Genomic DNA, 19,472 nt, shown 5'->3' on the forward strand with positions numbered 1-19,472 from the left:
TTCGTACGAAAAGCAACAGTGTTAAAAATAACAATACAGATACATTTTATATAAGGTATAAGAAAAGAGAGCCTAGGACATGATCATAATACACACAAAGGACAGATTAAGCCAAAATAAAGAAATAAATAAGAAATGCACTGTCGCCAAAGACTATGAATTATCAGCCACTTTTCAGGCCTGTATTTCCTTTATCTAGATTTGTATATTGAAACTTTCATATATTTCCAAACCTTAAATTTAGTTTAGTTCAGTTCATTTATTTTCCATTAAAAACTGAATCAAAATAAACACATACAAAATTCATGAATAGAAATCGGAAGGACCCAAAAAAGCATAGCTTGCGAGGATGGGGCCCTGTACAATAATTGACAAAACAAAACAGATCTTAACCCTAAAAGGACTGGGCTATTTGAGGTGTTGAGGACGGGGGGGGGGGGCCATGATGGCCCCCCTTCTGATCTCGGCCGCCGTTCGTGCGATCGCGCCGAAATTTGGCACGCACATTCTTTACCACATAAACTACAAGATAGTATAAAAAAAGTCTGAAAATAATTATTTTTTATTATTATGAATAAAATATGCAAATTTATTAATGTAGGGACAGTGATTTTCCGTTTCAAACAAGTGGAACCCCTCTGGCAGTCTCGCCTGCATTACGCGATTTATACCAGCAGTGCTGACTTTGAAAACAGCTATAAAATAATTACTCATAAAAGAAAACACTCATATGATAACAAGATACTATGTCCATTTACCCAACATGACCTTTGAACATGATCATGTGACCTCAGACATGTGCAAAACAACTCGATTACCCTTATGTCTATGTTTCATGAACTACATGTGTAGATCCATAAACTTTCTAAGTTATGATGTCAATTCAACAATTCCCCCCAACACGGCCAAAGTTCATTGACCCTAAATGACCTTTGATTTTGGTCATGTGACCTGAAAAAAGCACAGGATGTTTAGGAATACATAATTGCTCTTATGTCTAAGTTTAATCAACTAGATCCATAAAATTTCAAAGTTATGATGACGATTACACAAATACCCCCAACATGGTCAAAGTTCGTTGACCCTAAGTGACCTTTGACCTTGGTCATGTGACCTGAAACTTAAGCAGGATCTTCAATGATACAATATCACCCTTATGTCCAAGTTTCATGAACTAGGGCCATATGCTTTCTAAGTTTTGACGACATTTCAAAAACTTAACCTTGGTTAAGATTTCGATATTGATTCCCCCAACATGGTCTAAGTTCATGTGATTGTAAACAAACCATCCAAAATGCCGATTGAGAGCTGTGCAACACGTGCATCTACTCTTTCGGCCAAGGCGAGTAAGCAATGTGTGTTTGTGAAGGTTTGTTTACAATCACATACGAGCTACGCATGTTGGGGATGATATTTCACATCTAATTCAAATTTACCTCAACGTTTTGCTTCAAAAAAGGTTTTATCGTAATTTAAAAATAGTACGAGGTGTTACTATATTTTTATATAGATATATAATTCCCCGAGTTTCGTAATTTTGTCAAAATAATGAGATAGAAATCATATCTCACAGAACGAGTGACAATTTATGCCAGCCACGTGAAGTTTATCGTCGGTAAAATATCGTCTGCTGCTAATCGTTGAGTTGATTTGCCTTCAGATTCGGATATATTCACTTGTTTGTAAGTACAGTTATATCATTATTTTCCTTCTTTAGAGCCTTGACAGAGGGAAGAGACTCTGTATGGATGGTCAGGCTGGAATTTTCATGGATTTATTTTGGCCCACGTGCAGCTAGCACTAGCAGCTGCATGAGTTGGTAGCTAATCGGCATGCAAGTTGAATTGTTCGACTCATCATCATAGACGTAATTCCCCTAATTTACCTCCATCCACGTCACTAGAGCTAAAAACTTCATCATCATTCTCTTCATCTTCAAAATCATCAATTTGAAAATCCAAAATCTGGATAAACTTCTGGGTTTTCTTTCATTTTGTGATCGAAGTATTCAGTGACAGTTTGGGGAAAACGTACTCTCGCAACAGGTTTTGCATGCAAGTGAAGCTTGACGTGGGAGAGCCAATCACGTCTCTCGTACACTCATACATGTCATCAAATTCGAGTCAATTCAGAGACCGATGGGAGGCGTATTTCGGAGAGGCATTTTAGCGCTTTTTAATTGGCGATTTCCACCTTATGTATTACATTTGTTATTTTTGAATGACCAAATGATAAACCCCACATCATGACCTTTCCACTGATATATAATAAGGCCATATTCATAATCAATATATTTCTCCTTTAAATTCTGTAAAAGTCATTTTGAGATCGTCCCCACAACTGGAATTTATCTTTAATGAAAAACATTATTTGCATATTTAACACCCTATTTCACTTCAAATTTTCTTCTTTTTTTGTGCAGATTTCATCTTTGTAATCTAATTTAAAGGTTTCCACAAAGAAAAATTGCGAAACGTAATTTTTTCCACATGTATTTCTTTGTTTTTAGAATTTCTTATGTATTTCCCTGTTTTTTCATCTTTTGTTTTTCATTGTTTTTTTCAATGGAAATTATTACAGACCATTTAACAAGTAAATTAAACCCTAAATTAATTAAGCAGACCAATTAGAACTAAAAATAATCCCCCTTTTATGAATTTCATCTCCCATAGACTTTGTACACAAAGTATAAAAATGAGCCATTTTTTAGCATGACACTGCCTCATAAAAAGTCACATGACGTCGCGATGGTATACCCGTATGTCGCGAGTTCGGTCTCAAAAGTTGCGCGAGACTTCAAAGAAAAAAGTCATAACATTTTGCGGCGCTATCTTTTTGCGTTTCGGAAATATCGCGCGAAGCGTCGAGGGGGGGCCAGCATGGCCCCCCCAGTCCTATTAGGGTTAACCATTAAGAGCTATGAAAATAATAGTACCAAGGAGTATTTCTCAATTTTCTTGCTTAAATTTTTGGACCAAACAGTATAATCACAGCTGCAATGCATCCATTTTGTTCTGTTTTGTTTACTCCACTACAGAATTGCCGCGATGGCAAACAGAACGAAATGGTTGCACCCGTGCACAGGGATTTTAACTTATCATTACGATTAAGAGATTTGGATTACCTGTGGATTATCTGTAAGCAATTGTGCATGTCTCTTCACTGAGTATAACTTGTATGGGGTGGGCAGGGGAGGGGGCTTAGATGCCCCTTTGCTTGCCTTCAACTGGGCTTTGTAATCCGGATGGTCGTCACTAAAAAAAAAAACCAGAGGAAATAATTGTTATAACACTGGCTAGTATGGCTAGGATACGAGGCATATTAGTAGCAATATTAATAGAAGTTGAATGAATTTGAAATACATATCACCAGTATCCAAATCAAAAGAGCGAGATTCCTTGTTAAAAGGATTTTTGCGATACAGTCAAAACTGTATGTGTGTAAATATATATCTATGTCAATCTCAATAAGAGAAATAAGGCTGATATATGATCTATATTCCTAAGTCATAATTGACAAGACCCCTCTCTAAATCAATTATTTCTTAACCCTATCCACTAAGCGTGGACCAGTGATTTACAGAAATTTGTGTATATATCAGAGTGTATCAATTATTGATAGCCAAATTGAATTGGGGCAAATTTCACTTAACACCAATTCACAGAGTATCTAATTTTTCATTGTGTTACCATTTTAGCTGAAACTTTTAGATCAAAATCACTTGAATTTTCAGAATCATTAGAGGGTAATACTCACTAAAACTTCTCCATAGCTTGCTCATATGCCCTCGTCTCGATCTCATACCTCTGAAAATATTTATTCTGTGGATGCAAGGGACAACAGAGAGATAAATATTTATCAGAATAGTAATTCTGCAGGAAACTGTAGTTTGAAATACTAGCTTCAATCTACTAAATTCCTCAAATTTCTGTTCCCATATGCTCAGTACCTAATATGGACAAAGAACTGCTGGCTTTTCATAGGTGTGATTGATGGGATCAATTGCACTACTTTGTAAGACGGGGACAAGATGTTAACTAAATTAAACAACTAACACAGCTCTGAAAATTTACACGACAGCCAGTGTCATGAATAATTACAAGTCACTCAAAACCCAGAGGAAACATCACGTTGCACAAACAGCAGGGGCCCGTAACACAAAACTTGGCAATGATCGTAGAAATCAAGCTTACGATCAATTGCTAACCTTTGTATTACGGAACCCAGATCAATGCATTGTCACCTCTATTTTATGCCATGATCCTATCACAGCCCTTCAGAGAAACGACATTGACCAATTATCTGGGCTATGTTAAAAGAGCTTGATCATCAGGCTGGTTTGATTACATTGATCATTATGTGCAATCAAACATACAAATCACATGTACGATCAACCACCAAGTGCTTTGTGTTACAGCCCTCTCTCGTGACTACCCCAGAGCTGCCAACCTTGTGCAAGCAAAAAAAGGAATCATTATGGCCAAAAAAAGGAATTTCCAACCAAAAAAAAGGAATGTGTTAAAACGAACTTTAAAACCACACGCGACAAATATCCAATGCAAAAAGTATGTATGCAGTGAACAATTAAAAAAAATTGAATCTCTAGGCCTAGTCTGGGCCAAGTAACCGAGTGTTACAAATTGGACCCTTAGTCTTGGGCCTGTTTTGACAAAATCTACCAACTTTAATAAAGTCAGTAGCAGGGCAAGAATTGAGAGGGGCAAGGCCATTTTTAGAAGGACACTTTCAGCTTGGGGCAACCGGCAAAGTGGCCTTGGATGCCCCAACATTTCAAGGGGCATCAACACCATTCTAAAGGGCATGAAGGCCACTTTTATTCTAGTCAAAAGGGCACCAAGGCAAATTTTTCAAAAAAAGACAAGTAGGACTTTAATTTTGTAGTGCAACCTACTCCGGCACTTCCTTATCAGAGTAAAGATCTGTCTAGAAAAAATTCTTTCAGGGGCACCAAAATCAGTTCTGGTGAACATTTTTAGGGCTCCATTTTTCTGGGGCTACCTTTCCACTTTTAAAATAATACATTGTTTTGTGTTGACTTTCCTCACAAACTACCAAACTGTAGACTAAGAGAAATAAAAAAAAAGTTCACATCAATTCAGCCTTCTCTTCCCAAGTAACATTGTTTTTGCCAAACAGTACCCTTTAAAATTAAAGTGTCATAAAATGGAAGAACATGTTACATTCCACAAATATAAAAAAATTATTCATAAATCAATCTAATCTAAAATTCAATAAATCTAGAAGTTGAAATCATTCCACAAAAGTACCATCGTAGATCACTTCACGATGTACACAGCTCAGCCTCAATCACACTGCACGCACACTCAATCATCCCCAACAGTGACAGCACTATAGAGCAGACATCTAGGCCGCCAGAACCGGGGAAGAAATCTTCCCATTCCTGCTAAACTGAATGCTACAGTGCCGACTTTTTAAAAAGAATTCCAAAAGCAGTAGGACATCTCTCTAGTATAAACCATGTGAAACTATCAATATCATCCAGAATTAGTACTTCAGGGGACAATGAAGAGCTTTCAAGGTCTTTTCAAAGCCGAATTTCTCGTATTTGTTTGATACGAGTTGATGAAAATTAACCAGACAGTACCATTATCCGAAGGGAATTTATGTTAATCAATTCAAGAAAATAGCCTCAAAATTTCATTTCTTTATCACAATTAATTTAAAAGTATATGAAAAATATCTTTAGATGATTCCATCTTTTAATATATATATGATGAGTATTTTTGTAAAATTTTGCAAATGGAATAATAATTTTCCCTCAAACCTCCAAATCCCCCTCCATTATAAATGGACTCTTCTCTTACTACATTTGGGGAACTACCCTACCCAATTCATCGTACTCCTCGCTCTGCGCTGCAGAAAGAACGTACAACGTATTAGCAGTAGCGTTAGATCTATCATTCGGCGGAAATCCGATTTTCGGATCGTTTTTTTGTACATAAAACATCACTTTATAGGAAAGAAATTACATGCAAATTTAAGATAAGATATATAAACTTCATAAATATCGTACCTTAGACCGCAGTTACTGCTATTTCCTTTCAAATGATGATCAAAACATAATCATCCTCGATCCTTTCGTTGGTCAACGTAAGTTGCCATCTTGAATGACGTCATCATCCTTACAGACGTATTTACCAGTCGCTATACATCGCGATTCGTGCCATGCATGCCGCTTGCATGTTCAACTATAAACGTATATGTACGCGCGCTATCAAATTATTAAAGTGCGTTGGAAAACCGGCCGGCGGGCGACTACGCACGCGCAAGTACCAGGCTCATCTCGGGCTCAACACGCACTACACATACATACAATTATGTACACACATTATCAAAATTGTCAAAAAACGTAATTTGAAAAGAAAAAACATAATGCCGTAAATTGAATGAAAAAAAGTTATGATTACGGCATAAACGTAATGGTTGGCAGCTCTGCTACCCACCCTCTTCTTCTCTTGCAATTCTTTGAACTTGATGGACAGCATCTGTGTGATCTGGACTTGAGACATGGTGGAATGTTTCTCCTTCATCTTCTTGTTCTTCTCCTTGTAGAACATGAAGAACGGCGTCAAGGGCTTCTTTGGCATGTCTGGATGGACCTGTAAATTCAAGTACAGTAGACTATGTTAAGTTCATCTTCCATTACAATTATGCAAACTTGTGTTCATTACATCATCAAAATTGAATTTTGGCTTAGCCAAAAAGATTTCAGAGGATGAGAGGTTCCCAAGAGATTCAACATAAGTAGATTAAACTATTTGTATATTCTTTGTAAAAGCTTTAATAGTTGGAGGGAACACACTTAGGAAACTAGCTGCTTGTGTGCAAAAGTGTTTTGAAAACTGATCAAGGGTATTCCTACTTTAATCATTGTCACCTGACACCATCATCTTGGCTAATCACCATTGTAAGCATCATCCCAATCGCTATTATAATTATGACCAGCACCATAATCATCACAACCACCACCACCACCACCACAGTCATCATCATCATCATCATCCTCATTTATATCGATGATTGAGAGAGTATAGTGGATGAAATCTTACCAGTTTTTTAATAATGTAGTTTGGAGTTTGGACCAGGGCTGCTGCTTCATTAGCAACATCTGCCAAGGTTTTGTACTTACGGATCTGGAAGATGTGAGAAAAATACAGGATATAAGTAGGAATAGACAATACTGAAGTCAAAATAACCTGTCATCATTTTACTTTGGGAACAGTTTTTATCAAGTGACAATTTTCTTTCTTTGGTCCGGCAAAAAAATGTGCTGGCCGGAAATCCAAGATGTTCGCCACTCACCCAGAAAATCACGTTTTTGGTCAAAACATTGACATTTTGTGGAATTTTCACATGCTTTTTATGCATACAGGAAGTGTCACAGATGATTAGAAGTTGACTCTATACAATGATTTACGAAATTTCATAATTTTTCTTGCAGATATATTGCATTGACGATCGTGAATACATGGTCATGGTTTGATCCAAAGTTTTGATCCCACGTACACACCACATGCACAAGCCAGAAGAAAATATTAGGATCACTAGACGGTGTTGGGGGTACTTTTTCATCTTATTCGGAGTGTGTTGAATGATGGGGAAATACTAGTATGTGGAGCGCATACATGTTCTTTTTATTATTTTTTTAAATTTAAAAACCTGGAGGTCTTCTGAGAATTTTTTTAAATCTGGTTTCCGCACAATAATGTGGTGTGATAAATCACTAAAAAACACAAAAGAGAAAAATATTGGTGAAGCAAAAATTTAGAATGTTGTTACTTTCTTATTTTGCATCCTATTTTAATGAAATTTTCAGCGTTATGCTCGTTTAATTTTTCTCTATTGTGATTCAAATCAACATTTTTCTGGGGTGGACGTGACCTTCAATTTTTGCCTGCCCTAAATGACCTTTGACCTTGGTCATGTAACCTGAAACTCAAGCAGGATATTTGCTTATTTTCATTTCATGAACTAGATCCATATACTTTAAATGATGGCATTTCAAAAACTTAACCTTAGATAACCCTAACAAGGCAAAAGTGATTTTGTGTCTCGCCCACTTATGAAAATAACCAGAAATATCGTGATTTGCGAGGGCACGCAACAGACTTGTATGATAACTTGATTGTGAAATGACTGGGATGGAATAACACTTGTCATAAGAGTCTTGCACATAAACTTCAATGTTACCCTCAAATGAACTTTGACCATACCATGTGACCTCCCAACACAATAGCATGCAGGTCCCCTAAGTACATCTACCATCCAAGTTTGGTTGAAAAGTGATTTACGGTTGCATAGTTGTGTCATAAGAGTCTTGCATGTAAACTTTAACGTTGACCTGAAAATGACCTTTGACCTTACCATGTGACATCTGAATGCAGCCTAACATGCAGGTCCCCAAAGTCCATCTACCATCCAAGTTTGGTTGAAAAGTGACTTACGGTTGTGAAGTTAGGTGTCATAAGAGAGTCTTGCATGCAAACTTTAACGTTGACCTAAAAATGACCTTTGACCTTACCATGTGACCTCCGACTGCAGCATAACATGCAGGTTCCCAAAGTCCATCTACCATCCAAGTTTGGTTGAAAAGTGACTTAGAGTTGCAGAGTTAGGTGTCATAAGAGAGTCTTGCATGTAAACTTTAACGTTGACCTGAAAATGACCTTTGACCTTACCATGTGAACTCCGACTGCAGCACGACATGCAGGTTCCCAAAGTCCATCTACCATCCAAGTTTGGTTGAAAAGTGACTTACGGTTGTGGAGTTATGTGTCATTAGGTTTGTGACGGACGGACGTCATTTGGATCCCTAAGTCTCGCCTTCACCTCTGGTGGGCGAGACAATATAACTGTGGGAGGGCTGATTCAGCCCCCCTCGACATTTCTCATGATCCACTGTGCGAATTTTTTGACTGCGTCGCTTACTGACCTTTTACTTTCAAGTCTAACGCAACTTTTGAGACCAGGATTGTGACCTCCGCGTACCCGGTTCCGAAATTACTCAACATTTCATAACCCTAAGTTGTTCAAAATATAAATTTGTGAACAATCAAATGCAAATAGTGTTTTTAGACAAAATTCATAAATGTATGATTATTTCTCATTTTATTGATCTTTTTATGGTCAAAATAAAGTCCTTAACAATTTCCATTAAAATAAAAATAAAAAAACAAAAAGTCTAAATACAGAGAAATACAAAAAACTTAATTTAGTAAGCAATAAAATACATAAGAAAATAATTGTGATATTGAATTTTTTTCAGGGTACATTTGATAAGAATCCAAATAAGAGTCGAACACAAAAATAGCATCTTAAGAGCCTTATTTAGTTAATTAGAACTAACTTTTGATTTTACGCATAAATTAGCATAATTTATTAGAAATGAAATTTTATGAAGAATTTGATCTTACGGTTTTTAGATTATGCCATGGGCAACAGGTGTGCCAATTTTTGTCAAGATTGCGCAATTATGGCAGAGATCAGGGGGGGAGCTGATTCAGCCCCTCCAGTAATCTTAGGCATCGAAATAGTTTTATTAGGGCTAAGAATTTAAGATTTTGATGTTGATTCCCCCAACATGGCCTAAGTTCATTGACCCAATATGACCCTTATGGCCAAGTTTCAGGAATTAGGTCCATATACTTTCTAAGTTATGATGATATTTCAAAAACTTAACCTTAAGTTAGGTTAAGATTTCAATGTTGACAACACCACCATCACCATCAGGAAGTAGCACCTATAGTCTCGCTATGCTATTCAGGCGAGACAAAAACCAGACATAACTGGCCAATGGGTGGTACTGAACTTATATGCTTTCAAGACTTTTTTCACCATGCAAACCCAATAAATACAAGTTGAATAATATTGGTATTAAAGGTACATGCAAGAAAGTGATCTACCTCTGCCTGTATGCTGTTCCATTCATTCTTACAGTCCTCTGCAGTGTAGGTACCAAATTGGACTAAGTTCCAGTCTAACTTTGAGACCCTGGACTTGTAGGACTGGTTATCCTTCTTTGGAGCCTGTTTCTTGATGCTTGCTATCAAGGTCAGTCTATCCTGAAGCAAGAATTTCAGACCTACATGTTGAGTAGACACAATGGGAGGAAATGAGAATGGAAATGGGTACAATGAAGAAATCCCGAAATATGTCACTTGAAGTCTCTACGAGTCACCTTGCATTTCTATGTCATGATTGTCATCATTATTCCAATACTTAACATCATTTGGCTCTTCTTTCTTTAGACGAATACAAAACATACACATTTTCATTTGTTTCACTAAACAATGAAGTGGTTGTTGATTCTTAATACAACATGTTTTAAGTCAGCACCATCATCATCTTCATTTTTATTTCCAAATTTGTTATCAGTGGTCTTTTGTTGATAATGATGGTATTAATATTGTAATTTTTGTTAATGACTTTATTCTCTCCATAATAACATCCTTGTCATTATTCATTATGCTGATTATGCTGTCCAGTAGTGAACACCATGCCTACGAAGTATCCATACTTACCTATTCCCTTAAATGCCATCCGATGGCCACGCTCAAATACACGGGAAAAATCAAACTTCTCCTATAAAAGGAGAAAAGTTTGCGATGCAGACTAGACTCTTCTCCTTTTATAGAAGTTTGTATTTTCCGGTTTATGCGAGCGTGGCGATCGAATGGCATTTAAGGGAATAGGTAAGTGCGGCGCATCTGAAGTAGATTGAAGATGATGCTGAATACAGTCAAATTTATATGATCAAAAACATCTTACCATTTTCTGTTTTGATCTTCTTCACCCCCGTTTCTCCTCCCTCTGTTCCCTCCTCCTCTTCCATTTTGCGTTTGGGACTTGCAACTGGAGATACAGAAGAAAAAAATAAGACAGTTTTGATTACTTACTTATTAAACTACCGGTATACTGATTATGGAAGGGAAGAAAAAAGATATTTAACTTCCATAGTGATTTGGATGTTGGTATTTTTATGGAGTGAAGCTGAGGAAAGACAACATATTACCAGGGTAGTATGTAGTAATACATGTAAAATTTGGTCATCATACCAGAATTCAGAAGGTTAATATTTGTTATACATCACAGAATTGTTTTCTTTATAAAATGCACATAGCAGTTTTGCATATCAGATTTGATTGTTAATTTGTAATATTGTGAAAATATCTCGGTCAATCCATGTCAAATCAACCAATTTTCAGACAATTTGTCACCCGACCACTCAATTTTTTTTTAAAACTCACAACAAATATTCTCCCAAGTGTCTGACAGAAAATTCCAAAATATTTCGCCCCAAGGTCAAATGGTTGCTGAGATGCAGCCTCCCTTAGCATGGTCAAAGAACTGACCAAGCAAGTGGAACAGATATTGAATAAATATTCACAAAAGAAAACACTCATATGAAAATAAAATACTCTGTCCATTGACCAAAATGACAATTTACCATGATCTTGTGACCTAAAATGTTTGCAAAACAATCATTCATACTTGATTGTCCTTATGTCTATGTTTCATGAACTACATGTGTAGATCCAATTCTAAGTTATGATGCCATTCAACAAATACCCCGAACACGGCCAAAGTTCATTGACCTTAAATGACCTTTAATCTTGGTCATGTGACCTGAAATGCGCACAGGATGTTCAGGGATACATGGCTACTCTTATGTTCAAGTTTCATGAACTAGATCCATAAACTTTTAAAGTTATGATGACAATTTCAAAAATACCCCAACATTATCAAAGTTCTTTGACCCTAAATGACCATTGACCTTGGTCATGTGACCTAAAACGTACATAGGATATTCAGGGATACACGGTTAATCTTATGTCTAAGTTTCATGAACTAGATCCAAAAAACTTTTTAAGGTATGATGACAATTCCCCAACATTATCAAAGTTAATTGACCCTAAATGACCTTTGACCTTGGTCATGTGACCTGAAACTCGCCCAGGATGTTCAGGGATACATAATTGCTCTTATGTCTAAGTTTCATGAACTAGAATTCAAATATTAAAGTTATGATGACCATTCCACAATTCCCCCAACATGGACAAAGTTCATTGACCCTTTGACCTTGGTAATGTGACCTTAAACTAAGGCAGGATCTTCAGTGATACACTATTACCCTTATGTATAAGTTTTATGAACGAGGTCCATATACAGTCCGACCTCTCCTATTTTACTGACTGTAGGCTCAAACATGATAGATGGCGCTGTCCGTATTGGACCTAGCGCTAGCTAGCGAGACATGTGTTATTTTTTACCAGGGGAAAAAAGAGAATGTGATGAAATGTTTGCGCTGCGCCCTGATTTACTGGAAAATTATCCTGTCTAATTTATTTTGGTGATTTGGGTGAGATTTTTTCATGGAAAATAATGTGGTTGTAAGTAGACTATTGAAAAATATAAGTAATCAAAGTGAGTTTGCGTAGGATTGAGTTAAGATTGAAATCTCATTTCCACATGCATTAGATTGAATTGAAAACAAAAATCTCAGCAAGTGAGCGTCCGGAAAATAGAGAGATCCGGATAAGGGGAGGCCGGATAAGAGAGGTCGGACTGTAATATCAAAGTTATGACAACATTTCAAAATTTTAAGCCTCGGTTAAAGAATTCGATATTGATTACCCCAACATGGTCTAAGTTCATTGACCCTAAATGACCTTTGACCTTGGTTCAGTAATACTTGATTTCTCTTATCAGGGGTGTGAGTGGTCGCAAATAAAAAGATCTGAAAAAAGCTGAGGAGTGTTGAAAAAGTCTGAAATAGAAAGAGCTCCCATACTTTTTGTACAGAGGAAGGCCAAAAATAAGCCGAAATTAAGCTGAAAATCAAAACAACAAAAATCTGAAATCAGATACAAATCTGAACTCTCACACCCCTGTCTTATGTCCAAGTTTCATGAACGAGGTCCATCTACTTTCTAAGTTATGATTACATTTCAAAAACTTAACCTTGGTTAAGATTTCAATGTTGACGATGCCGCCTCCGCTGAAAAAGCGGCGCCTATAGTCTCGCTCTGCTATGCAGGCAAGACGATAAAACCCCTGCGAAAATAACACCTTCTACAGCACCCCAACATGGCCAAAGTACATTAACCTTCAACTTATGCAGGATGTTCGCTGATACTTGATTACTCCTATGTCCAAGTTTCATGAACTAGATCCATTTAATTTTAATGTTATATTTCAAAATCTTAACTTTGATTTTGTTTTGATTCCCCATACATAATCTACGTTCATTGACCCTAAATGACCGTTGACCTTGGTCATGTGACCTTAGATCACACAGATTCAGTGATGCTTGACTACTCTTATTTCCAAGTTTTCTGAACTACAGTAGATCCATAAACTTTAAGAGCTATGATGAAAATTAAGTCTAATACGACTCAAAATGACCTTTGACCTTGGTCATGTGACCTAAAACTCTGGCAGGATGTTAAGTAATTACCCTTACATCCTAGTTTCATAGGTCCATATACTTATGACAACATTTCAAAAACTGAACCTTACAACTGTAGGTTAAGATTTCAATGTTGACAAAGCCAAAAATAACAATAAACAAAATACAAAGAGGTTCATAAACAATAGTGGGTGATTTTGCGATCAATGAAACGCAATATCCTTTTTTTTACCCATAGATGATCATGACCGCTGATGTAACCTTTGTAGTTATCAAGATAATTTGTTCCAATTAATAATAAACCCTTTTTTAAAACCAAGGTTAGCCAATTAAGTTACAACAAGAGTGTCGCTAAGGCGAGCACATGGGCAGTTCCACGGTTACGGAGTGACATTCAGAAACAAGTTTTTAGCACTCAAACAAAGATATCACCCATATTTAAATAGTTCTTTGCAAAGAAATGGTGCCTACATGTAACAGTAGTTGCTGAAACCCACTTTTCAAAATAATAGCATTTGTTATTTTGATCCACTGAATTAATGAGATATGAATATTCATAAACATGGTTACGGAGTGACGTAAAATGGACATGCATATTTGAGGAGAAAACATATTGCTCAAACTCTGTGAACTTTAAATGGCTATCACAATGTTGAGTTATTGATTGGATTTTATGTTGTTCTAGCTTTAAAGATCCAGACCGGACCCGAAAATGAAATTGATAAATTATATACCAATCGAAAGCTTATAAGCTACTAAATACAGCAAGGTATGCTTTATGCATTTTCACCGCTTCCCAGCTGAGTATTTTGCTTGTGAATATTCCAATTATCGGGCTTCGAACCCCGCTTAGAAAATAGGCTTTATTGTGCTTTTCACCTGCCTCGAGACCGTGACGTCACGTTGTGTAAGAAGCGTCGTGATTCCATAGGTTTGTACACAGAAAAACTGGGTGATTTTTTTGCTTTCCAGATAACGCATTTCATTCTCTTCACTTCTACCACAGAGGGATATCACATATATTTTTACCCACAAGCTTGAATTTATGAAATCTACAGTTTTGAACTAGTTTTTGCCATATTTTATTTCCTGCTTATTTGGCGCAGATTTCAATTCTATCTGCATTTAGATTATGTATAACAACTTTTCCTGACATAGCAATTTAGGCCCAATAAGAGCCAAACAAAGAAATCACAAAAAAGGTAGTGAATAGTTGTAGGTTTACAACAATTTGAACAGTGAATAATTTTGAGTGCCATTTTCATCTGAAAACGAAAACAAAATATGGATTCATAACATGGAAATGGAAGGAAATACCCAATGCTTTTGTACACAAACCTATGGAATCACAACCCTCCTGACACAACGTGACGTCATCATTTCCAGGCGACGTGGGGGTGCTCAATCGAAGCGTACTTTGGAGGAGCAGTTTCTTTGATTTTTATTTAATATTTGTCAGAAATGGAAGGATATATATGTAATATTTTTGGTATATTTGTATTGTATGAATCATTACCTTTATTTTGATATATGACTGTTTTTACACCGGTCAGGGTCTTTAATATGCTGCATTACATTAAAAAATTTGTGTATTTTTTCATTAATTACAACTTAAAACATAAACCCATACCCGGTTACGGAGTGACATCTGAAATATTCACACACAGGCAACGTAAAATGAACTTATATTTTAAAATTTTCTTTTGATATGATGTAAAATGATGACCTTCAGATTATCCAAAAGAAGATTTTACAAAACAAGCAATAGTTTTCTGTTAAATTGAAATTAAGTAAAAAACAATATGTAGTCCCATGTATAGATTTTTTGTATGGTTTGGATTCTCCTATAAAGAGATACGTAAGAAAAAAATTTGTAGCTAATTATGTTCCCCTTTTGTATTTATGAAATCCCATATGAGTTTTGATAGAAAAATTTGATCCAGATTTGAAATAGAGCCAATATGGAATTTTGGAAAATGTCCCCTTTTGCTTGGAATTGCCCACATAATACGCCTGCCTGTAACGTGGAAAATTGAGTTATTGGTCAAGCAAGAAAAGTGGACGGTGGCAACTTCACATTTGACCTTCTGACCTCAAAATCAATAAAATGGCTAAAATCTATGCTAGTATCATACACACCAAATAATATGAGCCTAGGTTAAGTTAAACTAAAGTTATTGCATTTACAAGGACTTCAGAAGAGTAAGATGAAAACATGTCAGTGTGACCTTGACCTTTTGACCTCAAAATGAATAGACTTCCTGGGATACATGCTAGTATCATACACACCAAATTATATGAGCCTAGGTTAAGTTTAACTGAAGTTATCACGTTAACAAGGACTGCAGGGTATTGATAAAAACATGTCAGTGTGACCTTTGAACTTTTGACCTCAAAATCATTGGCTTCCTGATATCCATGCTAGTATCATACACACCAAATTATATGAGCCTAGGTTAAGTTAAACTGAAGTTATCGTGTTTACAAGGACTGCAGAAGGGTAAGATGAAAACATGTCACTGTGAGCTTGACCTTTGACCTCAAAATCAATAGGCTTCCTGGGATCCATGCTAGTATCATACACACCAAATTATTTGAGCCTAGGTTAAGTCAAACTAAAGTTATCGCGTTTACAAGGAAAAGTTAACGGACGGACAGCGAGCATGATACCATAATACGTCCCTCTAGGACGGGCATATAAAAAAAAGTTCAGGAAAAGTTATATTACTAGGTATGAAGCTTAGATTAGGCGGGAGATTAGAACATTATTTTTCAAACATTGTTATGATTTTAAAATGATAAAAAAATCCCCTAAAATAACAATACAGTCTACATCTACCTTTAGCTTAAAACATTTTATTTGTAGTAACATCTTTAAAAATCAATTTCAGAACAAAACTAGAAATTTGATGTGTCCAGAGGACACAGATGCCCCTGCTTAACATGATCAGAAATTCATTCAATATGATTGAACTTAATATTGTGCAAAAAAAAAATTGGAAAAAAATAATGAACAAATTTAGACCTTTGACCTGAAGACTCACCCTTTCCATAATAATCTCTCACAGAAGATATGACAGTCAGGTCATTTGATGTGACCTATCTTTTGGTGTCATCTACCCAGACACGTAACATTTTTAATATCTGGTGAATATTTCCAAAGTTATCATGAGGAAACCAACTCGCATATATAATGAGCTGTGACCTATTGAATTGAATTGGTATGGTTTATTGAAAGAAAAAAAATCAAACAGGCAGCTCACAGGCTGAAAATGTTCAATTTACAAGCAAAAAATCAACAGATATAGTATAATTATACAACGGTAGAGATAAAACATAAATTGAATTAACATTGATAAAATGTCAAATGCAATTGATAGAAATGACAATAAATTGATTCGAACATAGCCTGTATTTTGGTGTCATCTACCTACACACCCTAATTTTTTAAAAATCTGTTGAATACTTCATAAGGTGGAAACAAACTTGCATATTTAATGAGCTGTGACCTTTGACCTGCGGACTCAGAATTCAAACTTAGCCTGGCTGTATTTTGGTGTCATCTACCTACACACCAAATTTTTTAAAAATCCATTAAATACTTTTTGAGTTATTGCGCAGAAACCAAGTGGGGGACGGACGGACGGGGGCAATGCTTAATGCCCCTCCAGACTTCGTCTGCGGGGGCATAAAAAAGTAAAGGAAAAGTGATATTACTAGGTCTCTGCCAAACTTTGTTCAGGTGAGACAAAAAATGAAGCTTAGATTAGGCAGGAGATTAGAACATTATTTTTCAAACATCGTTATGATTTTACAATGAAAAAAAATCCCCCAAAATAACAATACAGTCTACATTTACCTTTAGCTTAAAAGCAACATCTTTAAAAATAAATTTCTAAAACAAAACCACAAAAGACAAAGTAAATTGGACATGTTGAATGAATTATTTTATTCTAGACTAAGCCTAGATCTTTATTTCAATTATTATGACATAATTTAACCCCCCCCCAAAAAAAAAACATCAAGTTTATATATCATGATGATGATCTGTATTTAAAAAAGGGGGAGGCCAAAATTCAAGTAGATCTAATGATCACTCCAGTGATGCATTTGAAGTTTGAATTGAAGCAAAGCAATAGAATTGAAGTTGATTGTAGTTTCTACCTCAGTTAGACCCTGCTCAAAGAATAAATAATGGTTTTGCCCACAAAACGGGGGGTTGACTGCCAGAACGGTACCACAACGCACCGCCCGACGACGGAGGAGGAGCCGATGAATGAATGGGCAGTACAGGGTCTACTGACCACAAAATATTTCTTACTGGTCACTTCCAACAAACAATGTCAAAACCTAACGAATAGAGCACTACAAAATCGCTCCAACAATACCTAAAATCTTAACTAGCGATAGTATTCGAGAGTCAAAGGCAAAGCTGAAAGTAAACATTCTGAAAATGAGAACATTCGCGAACAACGTCACGTACCGGTATGAGAAAATACCACACGACATTCACAAGGATATTCTGTTCACGTCATAGCCGCGCCATCGCACGAGAGTAAGCCCCGCCCGCCCGGGGGCTGCTACTCCCTGGCATTGAAAATAAGAACGGCAGCGACATGGCTGACAAACAAGCTCGTTCGATAATGCGGCGACCATGCCGCAGCACTGCGGGCTTTTCAGCTCAGCCCGTTACACAGGGATGCCCGGGAATTTGATCAAGTCACGGGTTTCACGACTCGCCAGCGTGGGGCGACGTCCGCGCCGCTACACACGCGGCGTGCGTCAATCAAACTTGCTGGCTCATTAACAAATTCATGGAAGAACATCAATATTTGCAAGTCTTAATCTCAACATGCTCAAAATATTAAGAAACAGCAACAATTACTGATGGATACATAACTACCATAGATATGATTAGAATATAAACAAATTGTAATTTCTGATAAAATTAACAGAAAACGGTCTATTTCCATACCGGAACTTCGACGCACAAAAGCTGATGAGCGGATTCCTATGCTAACATACCCGAGACTTACCCGGCCATCTTGATTGCTGAATCGGCTAATAAAATCGCATATAACATAAAAATGACGAAATATTTCTAAGAGGGAATGTAGCGAAAATGACCTCACAAATATGAACTACAATCTGGTAATAATGAAGTAAATATATTTCACAAACACACGCAAAAATACGGAATTAAAATGTCCACTTACTTTCAGCGTCCATGATGGCTGTCTCTAGAACTTCTTGATTCGCCCCAACGCTCTCGGGTCCCGACCCGCTTCCTCCGCGCCCGCTATCCAGCGCGGTGTCTATCGGCTGCATAGGCGCCAGGATCATCACGGTACGCACCGAGAACAAAAAATAGTACCCTTGAAAAAATTATATAATAACAAATCTAATGAGTGTTTATGACTTTGGGTAGTTATTGACTTAATTAATTCCACATCACTGATTTCACACACAAAGATCTTCGGCTGGCAGAGTTCAATATTTAATTTTGATCCCCTCGGCTAGCTTTACTCACGTGGACTATATTAATTAGGCCGCTATCTACAACCTCGTTCACGAATATTGTTTTGATTTATATTTAAAACACGGCATGCACAACGCAGCCCGTCAACTAATGTTTCAATCGGAGTGACCAAGGATGACACTCTTGTTTACGAAATCGATCAGTAAACACGCAACGACCAATAGAATCTCAAAGATTTACATAAATTATCATAAATCATTCAAGCGAATGTGACGTACACAAGATCGCGCATTTACATCGTTTGTCGTTGATAAGCAGCCGCACCACCGCCTAACCATCAGGCAGGCGTCAGGCTAGGCCAGGCGGGCAAACCATGAGACTCGTGATATCTGCCCGCCTCAACTGCCCGCGCCAAAAATCGAGGGAGTGCGATAAGAGGTCAACCAACGTCATGTCATACGAGCAGCAGGGTCGTCTGCTACGCACCCTAAATGGAAAACGTTGTCAGAATTTACCGTAGAGATCTAACTTACTATATGCTTA

The 19,472-nt window shown here is 36.8% G+C and overlaps 1 protein-coding gene across 2 annotated transcripts in view; it reads right to left on the reverse strand.

Moving 5' to 3' along the window:
* Nucleotides 1-19,151, reverse strand: part of LOC129266341 (nucleolar transcription factor 1-B-like) — a 35,640-nt gene extending 16,489 nt beyond the window's left edge. The window contains exons 1-7 of one of the 2 annotated variants that reach the window (XM_064101346.1): nucleotides 18,667-19,151; nucleotides 10,810-10,893; nucleotides 9,945-10,123; nucleotides 7,092-7,175; nucleotides 6,486-6,641; nucleotides 3,757-3,821; nucleotides 3,125-3,254 (exon numbers count right to left, since the gene is read on the reverse strand). In XM_064101346.1, the coding sequence (XP_063957416.1) occupies nucleotides 3,125-3,254; nucleotides 3,757-3,821; nucleotides 6,486-6,641; nucleotides 7,092-7,175; nucleotides 9,945-10,123; nucleotides 10,810-10,893; nucleotides 18,667-18,793 (825 nt within the window). In that variant the 5' untranslated portion in view covers nucleotides 18,794-19,151. Of the gene's footprint in view, nucleotides 1-3,124; nucleotides 3,255-3,756; nucleotides 3,822-6,485; nucleotides 6,642-7,091; nucleotides 7,176-9,944; nucleotides 10,124-10,809; nucleotides 10,894-17,933; nucleotides 18,144-18,666 lie in introns of those variants that run through there. The other variant, XM_064101350.1, reaches the window with a different exon arrangement.
* Between the last annotated feature and the right edge of the window lie 321 nt (nucleotides 19,152-19,472).

Source organism: Lytechinus pictus, chromosome 1, assembly GCF_037042905.1.
Source record: "Lytechinus pictus isolate F3 Inbred chromosome 1, Lp3.0, whole genome shotgun sequence".
In the NCBI taxonomy this organism is placed as follows: domain Eukaryota; kingdom Metazoa; phylum Echinodermata; class Echinoidea; order Temnopleuroida; family Toxopneustidae; genus Lytechinus; species Lytechinus pictus.